The sequence below is a fragment of the Petaurus breviceps genome, unplaced genomic scaffold (assembly GCF_028583685.1).
Source record: "Petaurus breviceps papuanus isolate PSGF00001 unplaced genomic scaffold, PetGlider_PUasm1.0 90919, whole genome shotgun sequence".
Lineage (NCBI taxonomy): Eukaryota > Metazoa > Chordata > Mammalia > Diprotodontia > Petauridae > Petaurus > Petaurus breviceps.
In genome coordinates, this window is record NW_027187378.1 from 36,805,940 (window position 1) to 36,827,862 (window position 21,923).

A 21,923-nucleotide genomic window follows, 5' to 3' on the forward strand; every position below is an offset into this window, starting at 1 on the left:
TCTCTGGTCTATTCTAATTTTCAGGGAGTTTGTTGCCTGGGCAGGATTTTGTACTTCTTGTGCCAAGCTGTTTAATTCCCTTTGCAGTTCTTTCTTTTACAGCTCTCATTTGTTTTCCATTTTTTTCCTCAAGTGCTCTCATTTAATTTGTTTTAAAAGAATTAATTCTTGTTTCACTTTTTCTAGGCATTCTAGTTGAACTTGTTCCCAAACTGTCTTTTTTTTTTTTTTCATCTGAGGCTTTACTTATAGATGTTTTGGAGCCATTCTCTTCTTCCATGTTTGTGTCTTGAACATCTCTGTCCCCATAATGGCTCTTTAGAGTAGGATTCTTTTTTTTGTTTGCTTGTTTGGTCATTCTTTCAGCCTGCTACCTAACTCTGTATTAGATTTTAGTGCTAGGTTTGGCACACTTCTGGAGGAAAGGTCTGAGCTGATTCTGTTGCTGCTTTCTTGGCAGAGTGTCGCATTGTTCCAGGATCTCAGGGACAGGCTAGAAACCTATAAACTTTCAGTGTTTATTCCCAAAAGGATCTGATCCCAAAGTCTGATTGCTGCTCCCCTGTTCTGAACTCTACAAGTTTCTGACCTGGGTTTAGAGCTGAGTACCAAGTCTGTAGGTTTATTCCATTGGGAGTTTCAGTCGCTTGCTGCTGACAAAGAAACTTTTCTATGTTGCATGACAAAACTGCAGACTTTAAACTAGACAGGATGCTAGAACTGAGATCTATCTCTTTTTCTGCTTCTCCATCCATCTGGCCTGGAAACTGGATAGTGGGCACCAAACTGCCTGTTGACACCTGTTACTGTATTCTGTACACAGTGTTCTAGTATGGGTCTAGGAATTCCTTTTGCTTCAGTGAACATCTTGTTACTGTTAGCTAAAGTATTCCCTGCATACCCTGGGGCTTGTGGTCAGTCCTTGACCTTTCAATCTGTCTCTTTATGCTCTTCATTTCCCATCCAGCTGTACACCATTGGATTTCTCCATTATATCCCCAGGAACCTCATCATCCAGCAAGATCACATCAGCCCTGGTACTCAGATGTTATCAGTGTCCTCTTATTTGGTACCTTTCTGATTGGAAGATGAAGAATAGAGCTTCTCCCCTAAACTCTCCATTTAGGAAGGGTGCTCAGGCTAGCCATCTTTTCCACACAGCTGCATACCTTTGGACTTCATCCTTCAAGCTTCTACTCCCATCCCACACTCCTTCTCAGCTTCTTTTTGTGTGTTGTTTTCTCCCCATAGATTGTAAGGTTAGGGACTGTCTTTCTTTTTCATATCTCTATCCTCCGTGCTTAATGCAGTACCTGAACATAGTAGGCACTTAATACATGTTTATTGAGTGACTGTTGAAAAAAAATGACTCACTATGACTTTTTCTGTATCTCTCTATCAGGATTTGATCTAGTTCATTTTCTTTCTTTTTTTTTTTTTAAAGCGACTGGGGTTAAGTAACTTGCTTAAGGTTACACGGCCAGTTATTTTGTGTGGGTGCTAAGTATCTGAGGCCGGAACTGATCCTAGGGCTCCCGACTCCGGGGCCGGCGCTCTTACTCACTGCGCCACCTGGCCACCCCGATCTAGTTAATTTTATAGTTGTGTGTGTGTGTGTGTGTGTGTGTGTGTGTGTGTGTGTGTGTGTGTGTGTGTGTGTGTGTGTGTGTGTTAGGGGTGGGACAGCAATGCCACACTTCTTCCCCTTACCCTGCCATCTTTTATTAATGCCTTCTCAATGATTACATCTCTTTTAAGTACATAAAAAAATAATTCCCCCCAATTTATTATTTTTAGTTTTCAGCATTCACTTCCATAAGATTTTGAGTTCCAGATTTTCTCACCATTTCTGTCTCCCCCCCACCCTAGGATGGCATGTAATTTGATATAGCTTCTACATATAGATTCTTTAAAGAAGAATTAGAACCAATGAGAGAAACCACAAGAAAGAAGAAACAAAAAAAAAGAGAGAGTGCAAATAATACACTTCAATCTGGGTTCAGACTCCATAGTTATTTTTCTGTATGTGGGCAGCATTTTCCATCATGAGCCCTTTGGAGTTTTCTTGGATCCTTGCATTGCTAAGGAGGAATAAAACTTGTCAAAGTTAGTCCTCTCACATTGTGGCTGTTACTGTGTATAATGTTCTCCTGGTTTTGCTCACTTCACTAAGTACCAGTCCATTCAAGTCTTTTCCAGAAAAACTGTGATTTTGTCTCACAAAGCTATTAGATACTTCTTGTTTTTCCTCTTTCAGGCCCAGTGTTGTTCCATAATACATCAGTATTTCAAATGTTCTGTTATTTCTCAAGTAGAGGTATTCCTTATTCAGTCTGCCAATCTGCACATATTTATTGTCAGCCATACTAGGCAGGAACCATACTAGGTGCTGAGGATACTAATAGAAAGATTAAAATAGTCCCTGTTCAAAAGGACTTTATTCCCTAATAGGGAAAACAAATACAAAATACAGAAAGAGAGAGACAGAGAACAAATGAATACAAAGTAGTTAAATATAAGGTGTTTTGGTATGGAGAGTGGTAGCAGTTGGGGGCATGAGGAAAGGCTTCATGAAAAGAGAGTACTTTAGCTGAGTCTTAAAGGAAATTAGGAGTTCTAAGAGGTGGAAATAGAAAGGATAACCATTCTTGAGATAACTTGAGATAACTCTAGTTCAAAGGCTTGTGGAAATGGGAGATATATAGTGTAACGGATGAGGAATAGAGTAGGCCAGCTGACTTTATTGCAGAGTGAGGGAGGAGATGCAATGTCCAGTGAATCTGGAAAGAAAAGTTGGACCAGGATGTGAGAGCTTTAAAAGTGAACCAGAGGAGTATATATTATATGGTAGAACAGTAGTTCTCAAAGTTTTTGGTCTTGTGGCCCCTTTATAGTCTTTTTTTTTTATTTTTCAAATGCTTTATTAACTTCTGATTTACATCATTCATTTTGAACAGATTTTGAGTTACAAATTTTCTCCCCATTTTTCTCCTACCCACTGCTCCAAAATAGCAGTCCCACAGGATATCCCCTCCTTCAATCTGCTCTCTCCCATATTTTCTCCCATACCCCTTTTGACTTTTCCAGTGGATCTCTATGCCCCAGTGCCTGTATATCTTATTTCCCAATTACATGTAAAATAGTATTAATAATAGTATGTATGTATATATATATATATATATTTTGAATATTTGATTTTAAAAATTTGAATTCCAGATTCATTCCCTTCCTCCCTTGTCACCCACCCTTACTGGGAAGATAAACAGTTCAGTATAGGTTGTACATGTGTGGCTAATGCAAAACAATAACATAGTAGATATATTGTAAAAGACTGACTATATTTCCCTCCTTCCTATCCCACCTCCCACTTGTTCTATTCTCTACTTTGATCCCATCCCTTTTCAAAAGTGGGTGCTTTCAACTTCCCTCCCCCCAGCCTGACCTCCCTTCCATCATCCCCCCTCTCAACCTCTTCCCTCCTACTCTCCTGGAGGGTGAGATATCCTATTTAGTGTGTATTTCATTCCCTCCTCAAGCCAAATTCAATGGGAATAAGGTTGACCCATTCCCTTTTGCCTTCCTATTCTTCCCCTCCATTGTAACCATTTTCCCTTGCCTCTTCTATATGAGATAGTTTACCCCATTCTGTCTCTCCCCATGTCCTCTCATTATATTCCTCTCTCACCTCTTAATTTTACCTTTTAAGTATCATCCCTTCCTGTAAAATTGGTCCTGTGCCCTCTATCTATGTATACCTGTAAAGATATATACACACATTCACATATGTATTCATATGCTTACATACTCTCATATATAGACATATATATATATATTCCCTTCAACTACTGAGAAAAGTTTCATAAGTTACAATTATTGTTTTTCCATGTAGGAATGTTAATAGTTCAACTTTGATAAGTTCCTTATGATTTCTTTTCCCTGTTTACCTTCTCATGCTTCTCTTGCTTCTTGTATTTGAATGTCAGATTTTTTATTCAACTCTGGTTTTTTCAGCAAGAATGCTTGAAAGTCCTGTATTCCACTGAATGACCATATTTTCCCCTGAAATATGATACTCAGTTTTGCTGGGTAGATGACTTTTGGTTTTAATCCCAGCTCCTTTGACCTCCAGAATATCATATTCCAAGCCCTTCGATCCCTCAGTCTAGAAGCTGCCAGATCCTGGGTTATGCTGATTGTGTTTCCACAATATTCAAATTGTTTCTTCCTGGCTGCTTGTAATATTCTCTCCTTAATCTGGGAATTCCAGAACCTGGCTATAATATTCCTAGGAGTTTTCTTTTTTGGGATCTTTTTCAGGAGGTGATTGGTGGATTCTTTCAACCTCTATTTTGCCCTCTGGTTCTAAAACATCAGGGCAGTTTTCTTTGAGGACTTCCTGGAGGATGATTTCTAGGTTCTTACTTTGATCATGTCTTTCAGGTAGTCCAATAAAAATTTTAAAATTATCTCTTCTGGATCTATTTTCCAGGTCAGTGGTTTTTCCCATGAGATATTTCACATTGCCTTCTATTCTTTCATTTATTTGGATCTGTTTAACAGCATCTTGATTTCTCATAAAGTCATTAGCTTCCATTTGGTCCAATCTAATTCTGAAGTAATTATTTTCCTCGTTGAGCTTTTGAGATTCTTTTTCCATCTGGCAAATTCGGCTTTTTAAGGCATTCTTCTCCTCATTGCCTTTTTGAGCATCTTTTGCCATTTGAGTTAGTCTATTTTTTAAGGTGTGATTTTCCTCAGTCAGGCTGACTCTCATAATTTTCTTCTCTTCCCAGTTTTTCCTCCACTTCTCTTATCTGCTTCTTAAGGTCCTCTGTGGCCTGTAACTAGCTTGTATTTTCCTTTGAAGCTTTTGGTGCAGGAGTTCTGACTTCACTGTCTTCCTCCTGTTCCATGCTTTGCTCCTTTTTGTCACCAAAATAGGAGTCTAATGTTGGAATCTTCTGTCTGCTTTGTTTCCTTTGCCTGGTCTTGTTGCCCCTCAGTCACTTGACCCCTGGGCTTTTTGCCACAGTAGGACTCTGCCACCAGACAGGGGAGCTTTCGTCCCAAACACTGGGGTTTTCTCAGCTGCCAGAGGTATTAGATGGGTGCCCTCTCTGAGGTCTCCATACGCTCTGGCAAGCTGGACACACACCCTAGGACCTCCACCCTAGACTGCATTCCAGATCCAAGAAGGGTAAAGCAAGAGTGATTACCCCTCACACTGGTGCTTGGTCCCCCTACACTCTGCAGGTCAGGAGCTGAAGCTGCCACGTGGTGCTGGCTGGCTGTGCCGTCGTCTCAGCGGCAAAAGCCACGCACTCCCACTTACTGGGTCCCTAAGTCCAGACTGCACTGACCTCTCACTTTGTCCTTTGCATCTATGTGTCGATAAATCTGGAAATGGCCACAGCTGCTGCTGATTTGGAATCCCTCTGGCCGGTGGCTGGTCAGGCCCGGGGGACTAAAGCCTTGGTGTGGGGCTGGGCTCGGCTCCCAGAGCACTGTGCTGGCCTATTCCTGCTGGCCTACTGGGCTGTCCTCAGCAGGAGGTTAGCTTCTGTGTGTCATTTTGTGAGTTCTGCAGCTCCAAACTTTGTTTAGAGTCCCCTTTTTACATGGATTGGGGAAGGTGGAAGCTGGAGCAGCGGGGAGGTCCTGCTTCTACTCCCCCCCTTATAGTCCTAAAAATTAAATGAGGACCTTTTTATACTTTAAAAATGATTGAGAATTCCAAAGAGCTTTTGTTTCCATGGGTTATATTTATTGATATTTGATATATTAGAAATTAAAACTGATAAAATTTTAAAATATTAAACTATTGAAGAACAGTGATAAACCTACTACATATTAACACAAATATTTTTATGAAAAACATTTTCCAATGCAAAAAATTTAGTGAAAAGGGCTTTGTTTTACACATTTTTCAAAGTCTCTTCAATGTCTGGCTTAATAACTAGGTAGCTGGATTCTCATATTTGCTTCTACATTCAATCTGTTGTGATATGTTGTTTTGCTTGAAGTATATGAAGAAAATCTGGCCTTAGGTATGTAAGTTGGAAAAGGAAGGTTATGTTAATAGGCAAATAGTGTTTTTATACTATTATGAACCTAGTTTTGACTTCATGGACCCTCTGAAAGAGTGGGGTGTTCAGACCACACTTTGAGAACCACTGTCCTAGAGATGATAGAGAGCCGCTGTATTTGAGTAGGGGATCAACACAGTGAGATTTTTGTTTAAGGAAAATCATTTGGTAGCTGTACTTATGATAGATTGCGGGGGCGGGGGAGGCGGGGACTGGAAGCAGGGAGACCAACCAGAAGGCTTTTGCCATTACCTTGCTGAGAAGTGATAAGGTAGTTATGTGAATAGAGAAAAAGGGTTGGATTTGGGAGATGTTGACAAGATTTGGCAACTGATTGTATATGTGGGGTGAGGGAGAATCAGTGCAAAGTTGGGAGACTGGCAGGGCAGGTAATATCTTTAAAAGAGATAAGAAAGATTTAAAGAGGGAAGGATTTTAGAGGGGAAATAATAATAATAACATTTATAATGCAATTTAATGTTTACAAAGTACTTTACATATATTAAATCTAATTCATCAAGATAATTAATTTTTGGACACATGGAGTTTGACTGTCTCTGGGACATCTAATGCAAAATGTCCTATGGCTACTGGTGATGACAGGACTGACTTTTGGGTGAGACACTAGGGCTGGATATATAGATGTGGAAATCACTTACCTAAAGATGATACCCTTGGGAATTAATGAGGTCACCAAGAGAAAATATAGAGAAAGAAGAGAAGAGGACTTAGTATAGAACCTTGGGGAATTCCCAGTTAGGGATTGTAACATGACTGAAGAGCCAGCAAAGGAGACCGAGAAAGAAGAGATCAGGAGAAAATAGTGTCACAAAGTCCCATAGGGTAGAGAGTGCCTAGGAGGAGAATGTGGTTAATATTGTCAAATAATAATTGTACTTATATAGCACTTTAAGGTTCATAAATTACATTTTAACATTTTAATTTTTTCCTCACTTCCACCCTGAGCAGAAGATAGTGTTATTTGCTCATTTTTAAGTTGAAAAAACTGAGACAGACAAAGGGCAAGTGACTTGCCCCAGAACATATAGCTAATTGTCTGAGGCTGGATTTGAACTCAGGTCTTCCTAACTGCAGGCTCAATATTCTATCTGCTTTGCCACCTAGCTTCCTCTGATATGGTAGGATGAGAACTGAAAAAGACTATAAGATTTAGTGATTAAGACATTGTTTATGCTGGCTTTGGAGAGAGAGATTTCATTTGAATGATGAGAGGTGGAAAGCTAGGTTGAAGAGAGCTGAGTAAGAGAAAGAAGAAAAAGTGGAAGCAAAGAGTGGAGATAGTTTTTAAGAGGTGGCTGAGAAAGGGGAGAGCTATAGGATTTAGCTTAAAGGGATGGCAAAATCTAGTGAAGATTTCTTAAGCATGAGGGAGAGATTTCAGTATCCTTGAAAGCTCACATCAAATGTTCTTAATTGGAGAAGGGGAGAGAGGAGATGTAGGAGACTTGAGAAGGGAAGAGATGGTTTGGAATGGTTTCTGTGTAAAGTGAGTTAGGGAATCAATTAAGGAGGAAGAAAAGGCGTGTCATGCTGAATTGAGCATCCAGCTAAAGTTGGGAAACATGAATTTATAATGTACCCAGTTAGCATGATTGTAAGACTTCCTTCAGCTTTGTTCAGCATCCTGTGAGTAGTAATAGGGGAGGTGGACAGTAGAAATAATCTAGGGCTGAACAAGATTTGAAAAGAGCTGAGTTGCAATTACTGTACCTTAAAATCTGTTATTATTTTGCTGATTATTATTTATTCCTTTTGAATTTAGACTCATACATGAAATGAGTCCTAACAACCTTTGCATCATTGAAGTAGCGGTAGTCAATTTAGCTCAACAGTCACCCAGTTACAAGGAACTTTATTAAACCCCATTATGATTTTATAATATACCTTCATACCTCTCCTATACCAGTTAATAGTTTTCTGTCTTGTATTAGATCCATTTATGTACTTACCTTTCCTACTTGATTATAAGTGTCTTGAGGACAAAGGCTGTCTTATTTGTCTTGGTTGAATTGTTACAATAAAAACAGATTAGTGTGATAATCTCTATGATCAGTAACCTTGAGTGTCAGCTTTAGAAAGATAACCACTTTAAGCACTCCTGGAGATAAAGAGAAGTATAAGATGTGGTTTGTGCCTCAAAGAACTTACATTCCTTGGAAATTTGGGAAGAACGTGTGAGAAGTTAATTGGCGCTGCAAGTGGAAATAGCATCAATCACAGAGTCATGTGAGATTAATACTGAATGTGTTACAAACATTAAATGTCATAGGAGCTGAGTATGGAGACATCACTACACTTGGGTTATTCTGAAAAGCACAAGCAGGACTACTGGAAGCTGAGTCTTGAAGGATGAGTAGGTTGTGGATAGGAAAAACAGGGAAGGTGAGAGAGTGTAAACATTTGTGAGGCTTTTTCAGAGGATGGTGATGAGCCTTCATGTGGTTGTATTTGAAGATACCATGCTCCTTAGGTGCATTTCTTGGGCTTCACATTGGCTGTCTGCTCCTTTCTTTGTAAAGTAGAATATATGGAACATTTTTTTTCTTCTTCATCATCATCATCATCATACCATCACCATCACCTACATTTCTTTGTGGTCAGGTTATTTGTAGCTTTGTATTCATTGTATGTAGTCCACACATCATTGACTACTGTAGACTTTTTTCTGATTACAGATTTGTGATTATCCGCCGGGAAAAACTGATCCAGGATCATATGGCAAAGCTTCAAGTGAATTTGAGGCCTGTAGATGTAGATCCTGAATGTTTGCGTTGGACTCCTGTCATTGTCTCCAATTCTGTAGTCTCAGAGGAAGAAGAAGAGGATGCAGAGGAAGGAGAAAATGAAGAGCAGCAATGCCAGGAAAAGGAACTGGATTCCAGTGTAAGGGTACAAGTAAAGGTTCTTCTCTCCCCTCTCATCCCGCTCACCTCCCCTCAAGGTTTTTTAAAAGCATCTTCAGAGGCATTATGTTAACATTGGAAAGTCTGTCACAGTTTGCTGCTGTAAAATGCAAGGGAGTGAAACTAGATGGCCTCTTTCAGCTCTCCTAATCTGTGACCCTATGATTCATATGTTTCAAGTTGTCATCAGTGTTTTGTGATATATGATAAAAAATTTCACAATTTATTTTGGCAGTATCTGCCCAGCAAAACTTGATTTACACATTCAGTGATTTAATAGCAGAACATTTAGGAAGATTGGTTTGATGCCGTGGAAAAAAAGAACACTGAATCTGAAATCACAAAACCTGACTTCACATCTTAGGTCTGCCTCTTACTAATAGTGATTTTGGGCAAATTACCTCATCTCTCTGGGCCTCAGTTTCTTCATCTTTGAAAAGAGGGGTTGAGAAAGGATGATTTTTAGTTTCTTCCATCTTAAGATCTTACAATCTGTATTTTGTTATTTTTGGCCACTGTGAACAAAATCATCATAATGTGTTTCTTATGGAGATTTTGTTTTGAAATTATACATGGACATCTAATTTATGAGCAATGCAGGTTACTTTAGTAATTAAGGAAAACTTTAGGAATCTGAAAATCAGGCATAATGAAATTGGATAAATTTCCCTTGGGGGGGGGTAACTGTAAACTAAACTGATGAAAGTGTTTGTACATGTGCATCCATAGGTAGGTCATAAAATTGCATAACTATTTTCTTAAAACTATATTTCATTCTCTGGATTTTAAAATACTAAATATTATATCATACACTCCCCAAAAAACCTTTTCAGTTCTATATAATTATGGGTGCATTTTTAGTCATTTAGGTTCTGTATATCATATTAAATATCTTAGTATTTTAAAAAGCTAGCTGTAATTTTTGTTTCCATTTATTTTTTACTTAACTTAGTTTTTCTTTCCTGATTAAAATGGAGGAGGTGTGTACAACCAGTAAGGTACGGGAAAAAACTAAGATTTTTATTTTTTTGGAATCAGATGGCAAAATCGGTGTCTTGGGAGAAAAAAGAAGATTCATATTCAATAGAGAATGAAAAGAAACCAGATATTATTGCACCAGCTAATTCTACACGACTAAACAAGGAAGTTCTTCCTCTGGATAGTCTTCCAGCAAACAGTCAACCATCTCGGAGAGGCCGATGGGGACGAAAGAACAAAAAAGTTCGGGAGCCTTTCAGTGAGAAAGATTCTAAACTGCCCTTGGAAGAAACACCATCAGCTCCTCGGGGGAGATATGGCGAATGTGAGGAAAAATCTGAAGCCTCCCAGGAACAGTTCACTGAGAGTGAAGAGCATTCGGCAGCTTTAGAGGGGAGGTTTGGCAAAGATGAAAAGCCAGAAGTCCCCAAAAGGCGAGTAAATGAAAGTGTGGAGATATGGCGAGGACCGTTGAAGAAAAGCCCAGAGCCCCTCAAGTGCAGATTACCAGAGGGGAGTGATAGACTGCCTCACCGGTATAATGATGGAGACAGAGCCATTTTGAGGAGCTTTAGTGAGAGTAGTGAAGAGGAAGAAGAACCTGAGAGTCCTCGGTCAAATTCACCACCTGTGCTTACTAAGCCTACATTGAAACGAAAGGTAAAGTGCATTATGTTTCCTGGCTTCTAGTTGTGGCGTAAATGGTGGATTTGTGTCTTCCTGTAATATTGCAAGAACTAAAATGTAAAATTTGTTGCTTTTGTCTTTAAAATTATATGCATTTGTGTAATGTAGCCACTAACTGGTTTTCCAGACACAAATTTGATATGTATGTCACTTTGATGGATAAAGAAAATATTTCTACCTAACCTTCAGGAATTGGCTGAAATGGTTAGATGCTTGTTTAGAAGCAGTTAAATGACAGACTTTTGGTTTGAAATTTAAAACTGGCTTGCAGGAGATTTGAAACACTTTTTATCTCTTAGTCTTCAAGGATGGTATAGAGGTGTTTATGATGAGACAGCAGAGCCAGGTGTTGAGTTAGGGAACTGGGTAGGGCCTTTCTCCAGGATTCATAGATCCTTTTCTGAACAGTGATATATGGCAAATGCAGTTGTGTGTTTTAGGGAGTGTTGTGATAGAAATGCCACCTAGAACCTGATTCAAGTAAGCCAGAGTGTCTTCATCTCTAGGGCCCTGTAAGTTTCCAGGTACCTCAATAGATAGATGGGTGTCTGATTCAGGATCAAGATACCAGATTCAATCTTAGGCCCACTTCAGTTCATAGCCATATGGCATGATTAATATTTTCAGCAGTGTAATTTTTCACAATGTTTAAAAATTATGTTTTTTAGGAAGACTAAAATGGAAATTAAAGGAATAATAAAGTTCCGACTGGCTCTGTGGTTTAACTACATGATCACAAACAAACGTCTTAGTATTCATGTCTTATTTTTTACTTTTTATAGCTTGGAAGGAATAATCTACTTTATTTCTCTCCTGCAAAGGCTCATTAAAAGGCATTATTAATAAGATAATGTGTAATGCATTTTTCAGGGTCTTAATAAAATAACACTAAATAAATTAGAATATCAGTAATCTTGTCTTTGTACTATCTGATTCATTCTATAGCTGATGCCTTTTGTGACATAAAATTTCTTTTATTTCTAAATAACTTCATTATCACTAAGTGTATAAACTTCAGTTTAGTATTTCTACATAATATGTTTTTTTTTCTAGCATAGCTTCTTCTTTACAAACTCTGGAAGATTTATAACTGATAATTCTATTAGCCTTTTTCTTTCTTTTTTTTCCTTTTAACATTTTAAGTTCTGTATGGCAAATTTTTTTTATCCTCATTTGACTCTTGAGGCATGGAGAAGTTGTGCATTACCTCTGGGGGGAGAGAAAATTATTTCAGTACTGAAGGTCTCTTTCCATCTCCCAGACTATTCCTTCCCTTCCTCAAATAGGCTGAAACAAAAGTAAATGAATCCTATCTAATTTTTATGATGATAACATAAGATGCCATGTAAAGCTCTTTACAACCTTAAATTTCAATATAAAAGCTATTATTATTTTTAGGAATGCTAGTTTAATCTATTTAGTGGCCCTTAACCTCTGTAACCAGTAACATATATATATATATAGCATGTAAGTTAGGAAGAATTCATACATTTTAGAAATAACATAGTGGTGGACAGTAGTTCTTTCCCTTCCCTGCTCCTCCAAGTATGTCTGCATACTGTGAAATTGGAGTGGGGAAACACACATCTGTCACCAACAGAAATGGGAATTCTCTGTTTATTAAATTGTCTCATTTCTGGTTCTGGTGGTTTGGTTTTATTGATGGTACTAAAAGAAAATTCTTTATTTTAAAAATAGAAACCAATTCTTCACCGGAGAAGGAGAGTCCGAAAGCGAAAACACCATAATAGCAGTGTGGTCACAGAAACTATCTCTGAGACCACAGAAGTGTTAGATGAACCTTTTGAAGATTCTGACTCTGAGAGGCCAATGCCAAGATTAGAACCTACATTTGAAATTGATGAAGAGGAGGAAGAAGAGGATGAAAATGAACTGTTTTCCAGAGGATACTTTCATTGTTTGCCCTCCCAGGAGGTCCTTAGGCATCGACCTTCTTCTAAGAGGAAGTCTAAAGATGAAGAGGAAGAATCAGATGATGCTGATGGTATGTGTCAAAGAACTTTTTAATTGTCCATTATTATAATATAGAATATATAACCATCCTTAAAGAATTTTCAGAAGGGAAATCTACAAATCCTGTATTTGTTAGTATAAATTCTTTTACTAGGTTTATAAAAGACTTTGGCGACCCTCTAATATTTCTCTTTGGTAATCCTTGAAAATTTGTACCAAATATGTTTATCTTCAGTTTCTCACATTTCTCTGCCTCTTTAAAGTGTTTTATTCCCCTTTCATATGTTATCTTTCTTTCCCTTCCCATAAGTAATTTTACCCACTAACCTACTCTTTTCTTCATGATTTCTTTTTTTTTATTGATAGTTGGATTGTAAACTATTATTAGGAAGGTATTTTAAATGATAATACATACTGTGGGAGGCTTTCCATCAAGTAAAGAAGGTCGTTTAGAACCTGGTCTAAATCTTATCCATAAGCATTCCTTACTGAACAAAAATCTCCTACTTTACCCAAATGAACAAAGTTTTTTGAGAATGAAATTATTTCAATTGTTAGTCTTATTAAACTGGACAACCTTCTGTAGTCTTTTGGCTTGACTTGGAATTATTTCTGCAAAATGACAGTTCACTTCTTGGAATCAGGCCAAATATATCTATCTTATTCTGCTAGAAATTTTAAAGAATTTTAATGAAAACTTTTGGCTTTCAGTTAATGTCTATTCAGTCAATTTGTATTCCTCTTTTAATGCAAATTAGATTTTTTTTAGCTCTAGCAAATAAGAATTAGCAGTTCATATATTCTAACAAACAGCATATAATGTAGGGTTTTGCACAATGTAGACATTGAGTAAGTAGTTTGACAATGAATTCATATAAATGATGCTTCAGATCTGTGAATTGTTTGGTTTACTTCAGCTTTATGGATTAGAACAAAACTGTTAAAAATGTAAAGCATTAAAAAAAATTTTCCCCTCCCCCTTTTATTGTTGAGATTATATAGATACTATTAAGTAATAAAAATTAATATTCAGGTTAGCCAGGGGTGGCTCAGGAAAAAATAAGAAGCTGCAGATTTGCTTTGTATTCTTAAGACTATTCCCTGAAAGATTTTATTTGGTATTTACATCCTTTAAAAGACAGTAGTTAAAAAGGGATGGGGATAAATAGACCAGGATTCATGGTGGAAAAACTCTTTACCAGAGTAGTTTGGCACCTTCTCTGATGTTTATATCTAGTATTAGAGAGTTATCTGAGAAGTTAAGGGTTTTGCTCAGAGTCCCAGAGCCGTTATGTGTCAGAAGTGGGACTTGATAGTCTTCTTGGCCTCAAGGCCAGCTCTTATCCATTATGGTACGCTGCCTTTCACAGTAGTCAGATGTTAGTCAAATCATAGATTACCTGGTAATCTCTTCCTGCCAATAGTTTACTCCTCCCCTTTCACTTTGGCAGTCTTCTAGGATTAAGTTTCCTTTCAGTACACCCATCTCTTAATATTTAGTGTCTAAATTTTAGACACTCTCTTATCTCTTAAAATATAGATATTCTCTTTACACATTTTTGCTTTTCCATACAGCTAGGTGACACAACGGATAGCATGCTGGGCCCTGGAGTCAGGAAGACTCAACTTCCTGAGTTCAAATTTGGCCTACAGTTCTTACTAGCTTTGTGATTCTGGGCAAGTCACTTAAAAACTCTGTTTGCCTCACTTTCCTCATCTATAAAATGAACTGAAGAGGGAATGGCAAATCACTCCAGTATTTTTGCCCAAAAAGCCCCAAATGGGGTCATAGAGAATCAGAGTTGATTGAAAAATGATTTAACAACAATAGTTTTAACCTATTTTTTTATTGTGCAATTATTTACATATTCCTCTATTTATCAGGCAGAAGGCACACACACAAGCATACATACATATACTTCACTATATGTAAAAACCTTTTCAGTTTTGTTTCAGCAAAAGTTTATACCAAGAACTCTCTGGAAATTGTAAGGTCAAGAAACTATCTGAGGTAATAAGGATGGTGGCTCTAAAGATCAAAATCTTTTTTTTTTTCCTTTTTGGAGGGGGAAGGTAGGGTAATTGGGGTTAAGTGACTTGCCCAAGGTCATATGGCTAGTTTTTGTGTTAAGTGTCTGAGGTTGGATTTGAACTCAGATCCTCCTGACTGCAGGGTCAGTGCTCTATTCACTGTGCTACCTAGCTGCCCCTAAAGATCAAAATCTTAAACAGAAAAAGGAAACTTTGACTGATTCATCACTCACGTTGCAGATTCATTTTGAAGAGGAGATTAGAACTTGAAAATAGTAGAATTGAGATTGTTTTGTGTCTTTCTAAAACTTATGACAGTTCAGCCATGTCATTCCTCTACTCAGTAAACTCTAGTGGCTTCCTGTCACCTCTAGGATCAAATACGAAATCTTCTGTTTGGCATTCAGAGCTCTTCATAAATTTGTCCCTTCATACTTTTCCAGTCCTGTACCTTACTTCCCACCACATCCTCTTCAGTCCAGTGACATTGGCCTCCTGGCTTTTCCATGAACAAGAGGCTCCTTTCTCAGCTCTGGTCTCTTTCTGGTGCCCCTTCCCTCTCCTCTGCCCCAATGACTGGAATGCTCTTTGTCCTCATTTCTACCACCTGATTTCTTTCAAGTCCTAACTAATATCCTATTTTTTATAGGAAGTTTTTCTTGATTCCCCTTAATTATATTGCTTTCCTTTGTTTATCTTGTATTTAACTTGTTTGTATGTTTTAAAATTTGTTTCCTGCATTAGATTGTGAGTTTCTTGAGGGCAGGGACTGAATTTTGCCTCTTTTTGTATCCCCAGTACTTAGTATAGTATCTGGCACCTAAAAGGGGCCATTAATAAATGCTTTATTTACTGACCAAATAAGGTCACTTGTAGCAAGGATAATTATCATCTCTCATTTCTCAGACATCTAAACTTACCACTATTCTAATTGAGCTTTCACATGATAATTGTGACTTTATATGATTCATTATTACTCATATTGTTTTCTGTGAAATAGTTGTAGGATTCTGGTACTGGATGGAACCTTAAACATCATCCTGCTAGCCCTTCATTTTGCAAATGAGAAAACTAAGGCTGGTGACAGGGCTAAAGACGATTATGTTTCCTTAACTTTTAGTCCAGTGCTCATTTGATTCTACTGCAGAAGTACTCTAGGTGTGCTTTAGAAGTTGTATGTGTACCAAATTTCTAGGAGGATTGTGTTTGAAACATGTTATAGAATTGATGAGCTGTACAAAAGAATGAATCTAACATTTGTGATGACAATAACCCAAAACAGTATTTTAAAAGTATCTCAAAATTTTGTAATCTGTAATTTGCAAATGATCTTCTTTTATAATTCTTTCATTTATGTGAAAAAGGGAGAAAAAAGTTAGGAACATTTTTGATTCTTAGATAGAAATTTATTATTAGCCACTTGGTGGTAGTAGATAGCATGCTTGATTTTCATTTGTAACTATGCCACATCACTGTGATTTGGTTTTCTTAGCTGTACAGTCAATATGTTCTATATTCTACTCATTTCTCAGGAGTTTGTGATTATATATAATCTGTAAAGTATTTTTAGTTTCTCAGAGAAAGACACTAGAAAAAATTCAAAGCATGATGACTTTTTTGTTTTCTTCCACAGGCACTCCTATTCTGAAGCCAGTATCCATGTTGAGAAAATGTGATGTGAGGGATTCCCCACTTGAGCCAGATACTTCTACACCTTTGAAAAAGAAGAAGGGATGGCCCAAAGGCAAAAGTCGTAAACCAATCCACTGGAAGAAAAGGCCTGGCCGAAAACCAGGATTCAAACTGAACCGAGAAATGCTCACAGTATCTACTCAAGAATGTAGAGTGGATCCCATGGTGCCCCTTCCTAAGGCTGGGCGCAAGCCCAAAATTCAGGACAAAGATGAGGCTGCTGAACCAAAAGAAGATTTGTCCCATGCTGAAGAAAGGAAGGAGAATGATATACATGGAGAAACAGAAGAGGGAGGAGACGGAGAAGATGAAGATACAACCAGCAGTGAAGTGAGAGCAGCTTCCCCAGTGGACAGTCGTGGCAGTCCAGTGACAGAATCTAAAGAACCTGAGATAGAAGAAGAAGAAGTTGAGGAGAAACCCCGGGTTTTAGAAGAAGAGCAAAGGCAGTCAGAGGAGGAGCAGGCAGAGCTGGAGGAGCAGGAGCACGAGGAAGAGGATGAGGTGGCCCTGGGAACAAACCAGAATGAAGACCATGATGCAGATGATGAAGATGATGGTCACCTCGAGTCCACAAAGAAAAAGGAAGCAGAGGAGCAGACAATTAGAGAAGGAGTCAAGGAGGAGCCTGGGGGTCAGGAATCTTTTTTAGAAACAACTACACAGAATAGTCGCGAGGAAATAAAGAGCAAAAATGAAACAGAACCAGATTCTGAGGAAGAACAGACTTCCCATGAGACATCAGTTGTATCAGAGCATATGCCAGGGTCTGAGGATGATCATGAAGAAGAAGCAAGCACTAAGGAAGAATTAATTGAATTAAAAGAAGAAGAAGAAATTCCTCATAGTGAATTGGATCTGGAAACCGTGCAAGCAGTACAGTCACTGACCCAGGAAGAAAGCAATGAGCATGATGGGACATACCAGGACTGTGAAGAAACACTTGCAGCTTGTCAGACTTTGCAGAGTTACACTCAAGCTGATGAAGACCCTCAGATATCAATGGTTGAAGACTGCCATGCTTCAGAACACAACAGCCCAATATCTTCTGTTCAGTCTCATCCTAGCCAATCAGTCCGTTCAGTCAGCAGTCCCAATGTGCCTGCTCTTGAAAGTGGTTATACCCAGATCAGCCCTGAACAAGGATCCCTGTCCGCACCCTCTATGCAGAACATGGAGACCAGCCCCATGATGGATGTGCCTTCGGTGTCAGACCACTCTCAGCAGGTGGTGGACAGTGGCTTCAGTGACCTGGGCAGCATTGAGAGCACCACAGAAAATTATGAGAATCCTAGCAGCTATGATTCCACTATGGGTGGCAGCATTTGTGGAAATAACTCTTCCCAGAGCAGTTGTTCTTATGGAGGATTGTCCTCCTCCAGTAGCCTCACTCAGAACAGTTGTGTTGTCACTCAGCAAATGGCCAATATGGGCAGTAGCTGTAGCATGATGCAGCAGAACAATGTGCAGCCTGCCACCAACTGTAACATCAAGTCACCTCAGAGTTGTGTGGTGGAAAGACCACCGAGTAACCAGCAGCAGCCACCACCACCACCGCAGCAGCAGCAGCAGCAGCAGCAGCAGCCAGCACCACCACCCCCCCAGCAGCAGCCCCAGCCCCAGCCCCAGCCTCAGCCCCAGCCTCCTCAGCCCCCTCCGCCACCTCAGCAACAGCCTTCACTGTCACAGTGTAGTATGAATAACAGCTTCACCCCAGCCCCAATGATCATGGAAATACCAGAATCCGGAAGCACTGGGAACATAAGTATTTATGAAAGGATTCCAGGGGATTTTGGTGCCAGCAGCTACTCCCAACCATCAGCCACCTTCAGTTTAGCTAAGTTGCAGCAGCTGACTAACACCATTATGGACCCACATGCCATGCCTTATAGCCATTCTCCTGCTGTGACTTCCTATGCAACCAGTGTTTCTTTGTCCAACACAGGACTGGCTCAGCTAGCTCCATCCCATCCATTAGCTGGGGCCCCTCAAGCACAAGCCACCATGACACCACCTCCAAACCTGGCATCCACTACCATGAACCTCACATCACCTCTGCTACAGTGCAACATGTCTGCCACCAACATTGGCATTCCCCACACTCAGAGGTTGCAAGGGCAAATGCCAGTTAAGGGGCACATTTCCATCCGTTCTAAATCAGCACCACTGCCCTCGGCAGCTGCTCACCAGCAGCAGCTTTATGGTCGCAGCCCGCCAGCAGTCGCCATGCAGGCTGGCCCTCGTGCATTAGCTGTTCAGCGTGGCATGAACATGGGGGTTAATTTAATGCCAACAACCCCCTATAATGTCAATTCCATGAATATGAACACTTTGAATGCCATGAACAGTTACCGAATGACACAGCCCATGATGAACAGCAGTTACCATAGTAACCCTGCCTACATGAACCAGACAGCACAGTATCCTATGCAGATGCAGATGGGAATGATGGGGAGCCAGGCCTATACCCAGCAGCCTATGCAGCCAAACCCTCATGGGAACATGATGTACACTGGCCCCTCCCATCACAGCTACATGAATACTGCTGGCGTGCCCAAGCAGTCTCTTAATGGACCTTACATGAGAAGATGAGCAAGATGAACTTGCAATTTAAAAACTTAAATATATATAAATAAAGGAACCTTTTATACTGACAAACCAGAGAAAATGGACCTTTTTCCAGTTAAAATATTGCTGTAGATTTAGAGGGATTTTTTCTTTGGTTTATTTTATTTTTTAGAAAGTCTGGTCTTTTTTTTTTTTTTTTATTTGGTTCATTTTGTTCTGGGTTTTGGTTTTCTTCACAATCCTGAAACATTTTACAGTAGAATTCGTCTAAGAATGGATTTAGGGAGGGGGGAACCATGCACAAAATCTTTTCATAATTAAAAAGAGCCTTACTTTCTTTACATACCACGTGGACAGAATTTGTGTAAAAGTGAATTTATCTTTATTTTATTTTAAAATGTATGTTCCCCCCTCTCTGTGTGCAGCTCCCAATGTTGTCATTTTTAAGTGTTAGCTATACATCTCGAGGGTTAAGCAGACCCTTCCCTCCAAACCCAACCTTTCATTTCCTACTTCATTCCAGCAGGAGGCACTTATGGGAGGCTCGGAAGGGGACATGGAGAACAACCCAAACTCCTTAAACTTATTGTTATTATTATTATTAATATTATTATTATTATTAAAGTGAGGCAGGAAATATTTCTCCTCTTTAAATCCCCTCCTCTCCCTACACACACCTCTTGAAACCTTTCCCACATCTTTTTCTTTGTAGATGAATTTCATTGGAATGTTTGTTTTGCTTAAGCCAAGTGTAATGTAATTTTCTAATATTCCCATCCAGCACTCAGAGACACAAAAATGTTCTAAATCTCATGTAACAGCAGTATCTCTGAGGAATGCTGTTTGCAATCCAAATCTAGTCATTGTATGAATATAGGTGTTCAGCTAGCCATCAAGAAGACAAAATTGACCTCTTATTTTTTAATCACCTAGTGAATCAGCCATAAATCTCATAGTCCATCAAAGTTCTTATTTTTAGTATGTACTTTGAAATGCTAAGGGTCTTGATTCTTGAGCCTTCAAATCTGACCGAATTCAAATAGCACTCTCCAGTGGTTTGCCTCTTTTTAAACATTATTCACTAAGCATCAGTGGAAAAACTGTACATTTCAATGAATTAAAAAAGAAATGGAAAAATCTTTGTCACTATTTATTTAATGTTGAAAAGAATAATGAGAAATGTCTGTGTTTCCTAAGGGAATTTATGATATGAGTTGTATGACTGTTCAAATAGCACATACCTCCAGTTTCCCAGTGTTCTTTGAGATTCTTTTTCCCCCCCTAAGTTCATCCCCTGTGAATCAGAGTGTATCAACCCATCTCCTATGAGTGGTTGACTAGTAGAAGGACAGGCCACCAGCACAATTCCACAGAGTCTAGTCAGCAGGATTTCAGTACGTTAATATATTATTCCAACCCCATTCTCCTTCCCCTTGTACAATCAATTCTCCAATATTTTCCTGATACTCCTTCTGGGTTAGAAAAAGAGACATTTTCCATCAGTGAAAAGATGGAAACTGCTATACTACTTGGTATATGCAGTCACATATCCAAAAGGGGGAAATATTGCTTTATGAAATACTCATAAGCAAGTTATCTCCTTTATTTGTATATTTTATATAAATAAAATTTTAAAAGTACTAATTAGGCATTAAAAATTTTCAAATGCACAGATTATTGGGGTTTTTTCTCCAGATGCACTTAAATTGACTTTCCCAATTAAGTGTTAGATAGAAAAGGCAGAATTCCACATCTTATTGCTATTAATTTTGAGCATGTGCAAGGCTGTGTAGGACCCAGTTTCTCTGTATATACTATTCCAGTTCCCAATCATCTATGTAGAAAGTGCACCGTGCTGCCCTCTCCTTCCTACATCTTCAGCTGTGTCATTGCTTCCTGGTTGGGTTGGGGTGGGGGGTGGGGTGGGAGATAATGTTGGGAGGAGGGTGGGTCAAGGCAGAAGGAGAAGCTGTTGAAATGAGGGCCGTGAATTCAGTTTCTTTTGGTTTGCGGTTGTGTTTGGTTTGGTTTCTTTCTTTAAAAAAAAAAATCAATCGGGCAGCTCCCTTTTCCACAAGCCTCTTTGTGACTGTAGAACTATTGTAGAGAAAAACGTTCTTTTCTATATTATAAAAGAAATTATCCAACACAGTAATATTGGTACCTGTCATTTTTTCACTTCTGTTTAAAAAAAATGTATTTTTAGCAAGATAACTTGGGTAATCTTCTAAAAGAAATTAAAAAAAAACTCACTGTTAGTGACTTTGATGCCTTTTAAAATAAGAGCTTTTTCATTTCATTCCATCTTTAAAATTTTTTATCTTTGTTGTAGAATATTAAAAACTATTTTAAGAAAGATAAAATTCTCTTTAAAGAGATCTCTAGAGTGTGTGAATAGAGCTCCAGATGCCTCTAAAAGCCGCATGTACAAATGAAGCTAAGTCTATTCCTGTCTGTTTATATTTGCTTTTCCTGTTTTGTAACCTCTTTGTACTTTGTTCATGGTGACTTGTAAGCTAAGGGGAAGGGGTGCCTAGATGCCTTTGTAATTCTCCATGTCATGCGCTCCTGGGCCAGCTGGCCTCCCTTCCTCTCCTTGTATGTAATATCACTTTTTTTTCCCTTTCTAGCAAGTACTTTCAAAAGAACTCTGTACATTTTAACATAAAAAAATAAATTATGTTGAGCCATTTTGGATGTCTGTCTTGCCTGTGGAATTCTTCCTTTCCTAATGTTTGGCATCTTTAGTTCAGTGATTCTTCAAGTTTGTTCACATAGCAGATGTGTAAAAAGGGGCCTGTTTTGTTTTGAAATATCAATTTTCATTCAGATTATCTGTCTAGATGGCCAGTGATATAGGGTTGTTATTTTTTCTTTTCTAGAAAATTTGTAGCATTTCATTGGCTGGGTTTGGGAGGGAAGTCCTTTTTGCAGGAGTGTTTTGAACAGAGAACTAAGTGACTGTCTCAAACATTTCTTACAC

The 21,923-nt window shown here is 38.7% G+C and overlaps 1 protein-coding gene across 5 annotated transcripts in view; it reads left to right on the plus strand.

Moving 5' to 3' along the window:
• KAT6A (lysine acetyltransferase 6A) overlaps positions 1 to 21,637 on the plus strand; it is a 160,114-nt gene extending 138,477 nt beyond the window's left edge. For 2 of the 5 annotated variants that reach the window (XM_069075828.1, XM_069075829.1), the window contains 4 exons: positions 8,765 to 8,996; positions 10,049 to 10,648; positions 12,374 to 12,680; positions 16,314 to 21,637. In XM_069075828.1, coding sequence (XP_068931929.1) covers positions 8,765 to 8,996; positions 10,049 to 10,648; positions 12,374 to 12,680; positions 16,314 to 18,964 — 3,790 coding nt within the window. In that variant the 3' untranslated portion in view covers positions 18,965 to 21,637. The remainder of the gene's footprint in view (positions 1 to 8,764; positions 8,997 to 10,048; positions 10,649 to 12,373; positions 12,681 to 16,313) is intronic. The other 3 variants (XM_069075830.1, XM_069075831.1, XM_069075833.1) reach the window with 3 other exon arrangements.
• Positions 21,638 to 21,923: the final 286 nt, after the last annotated feature.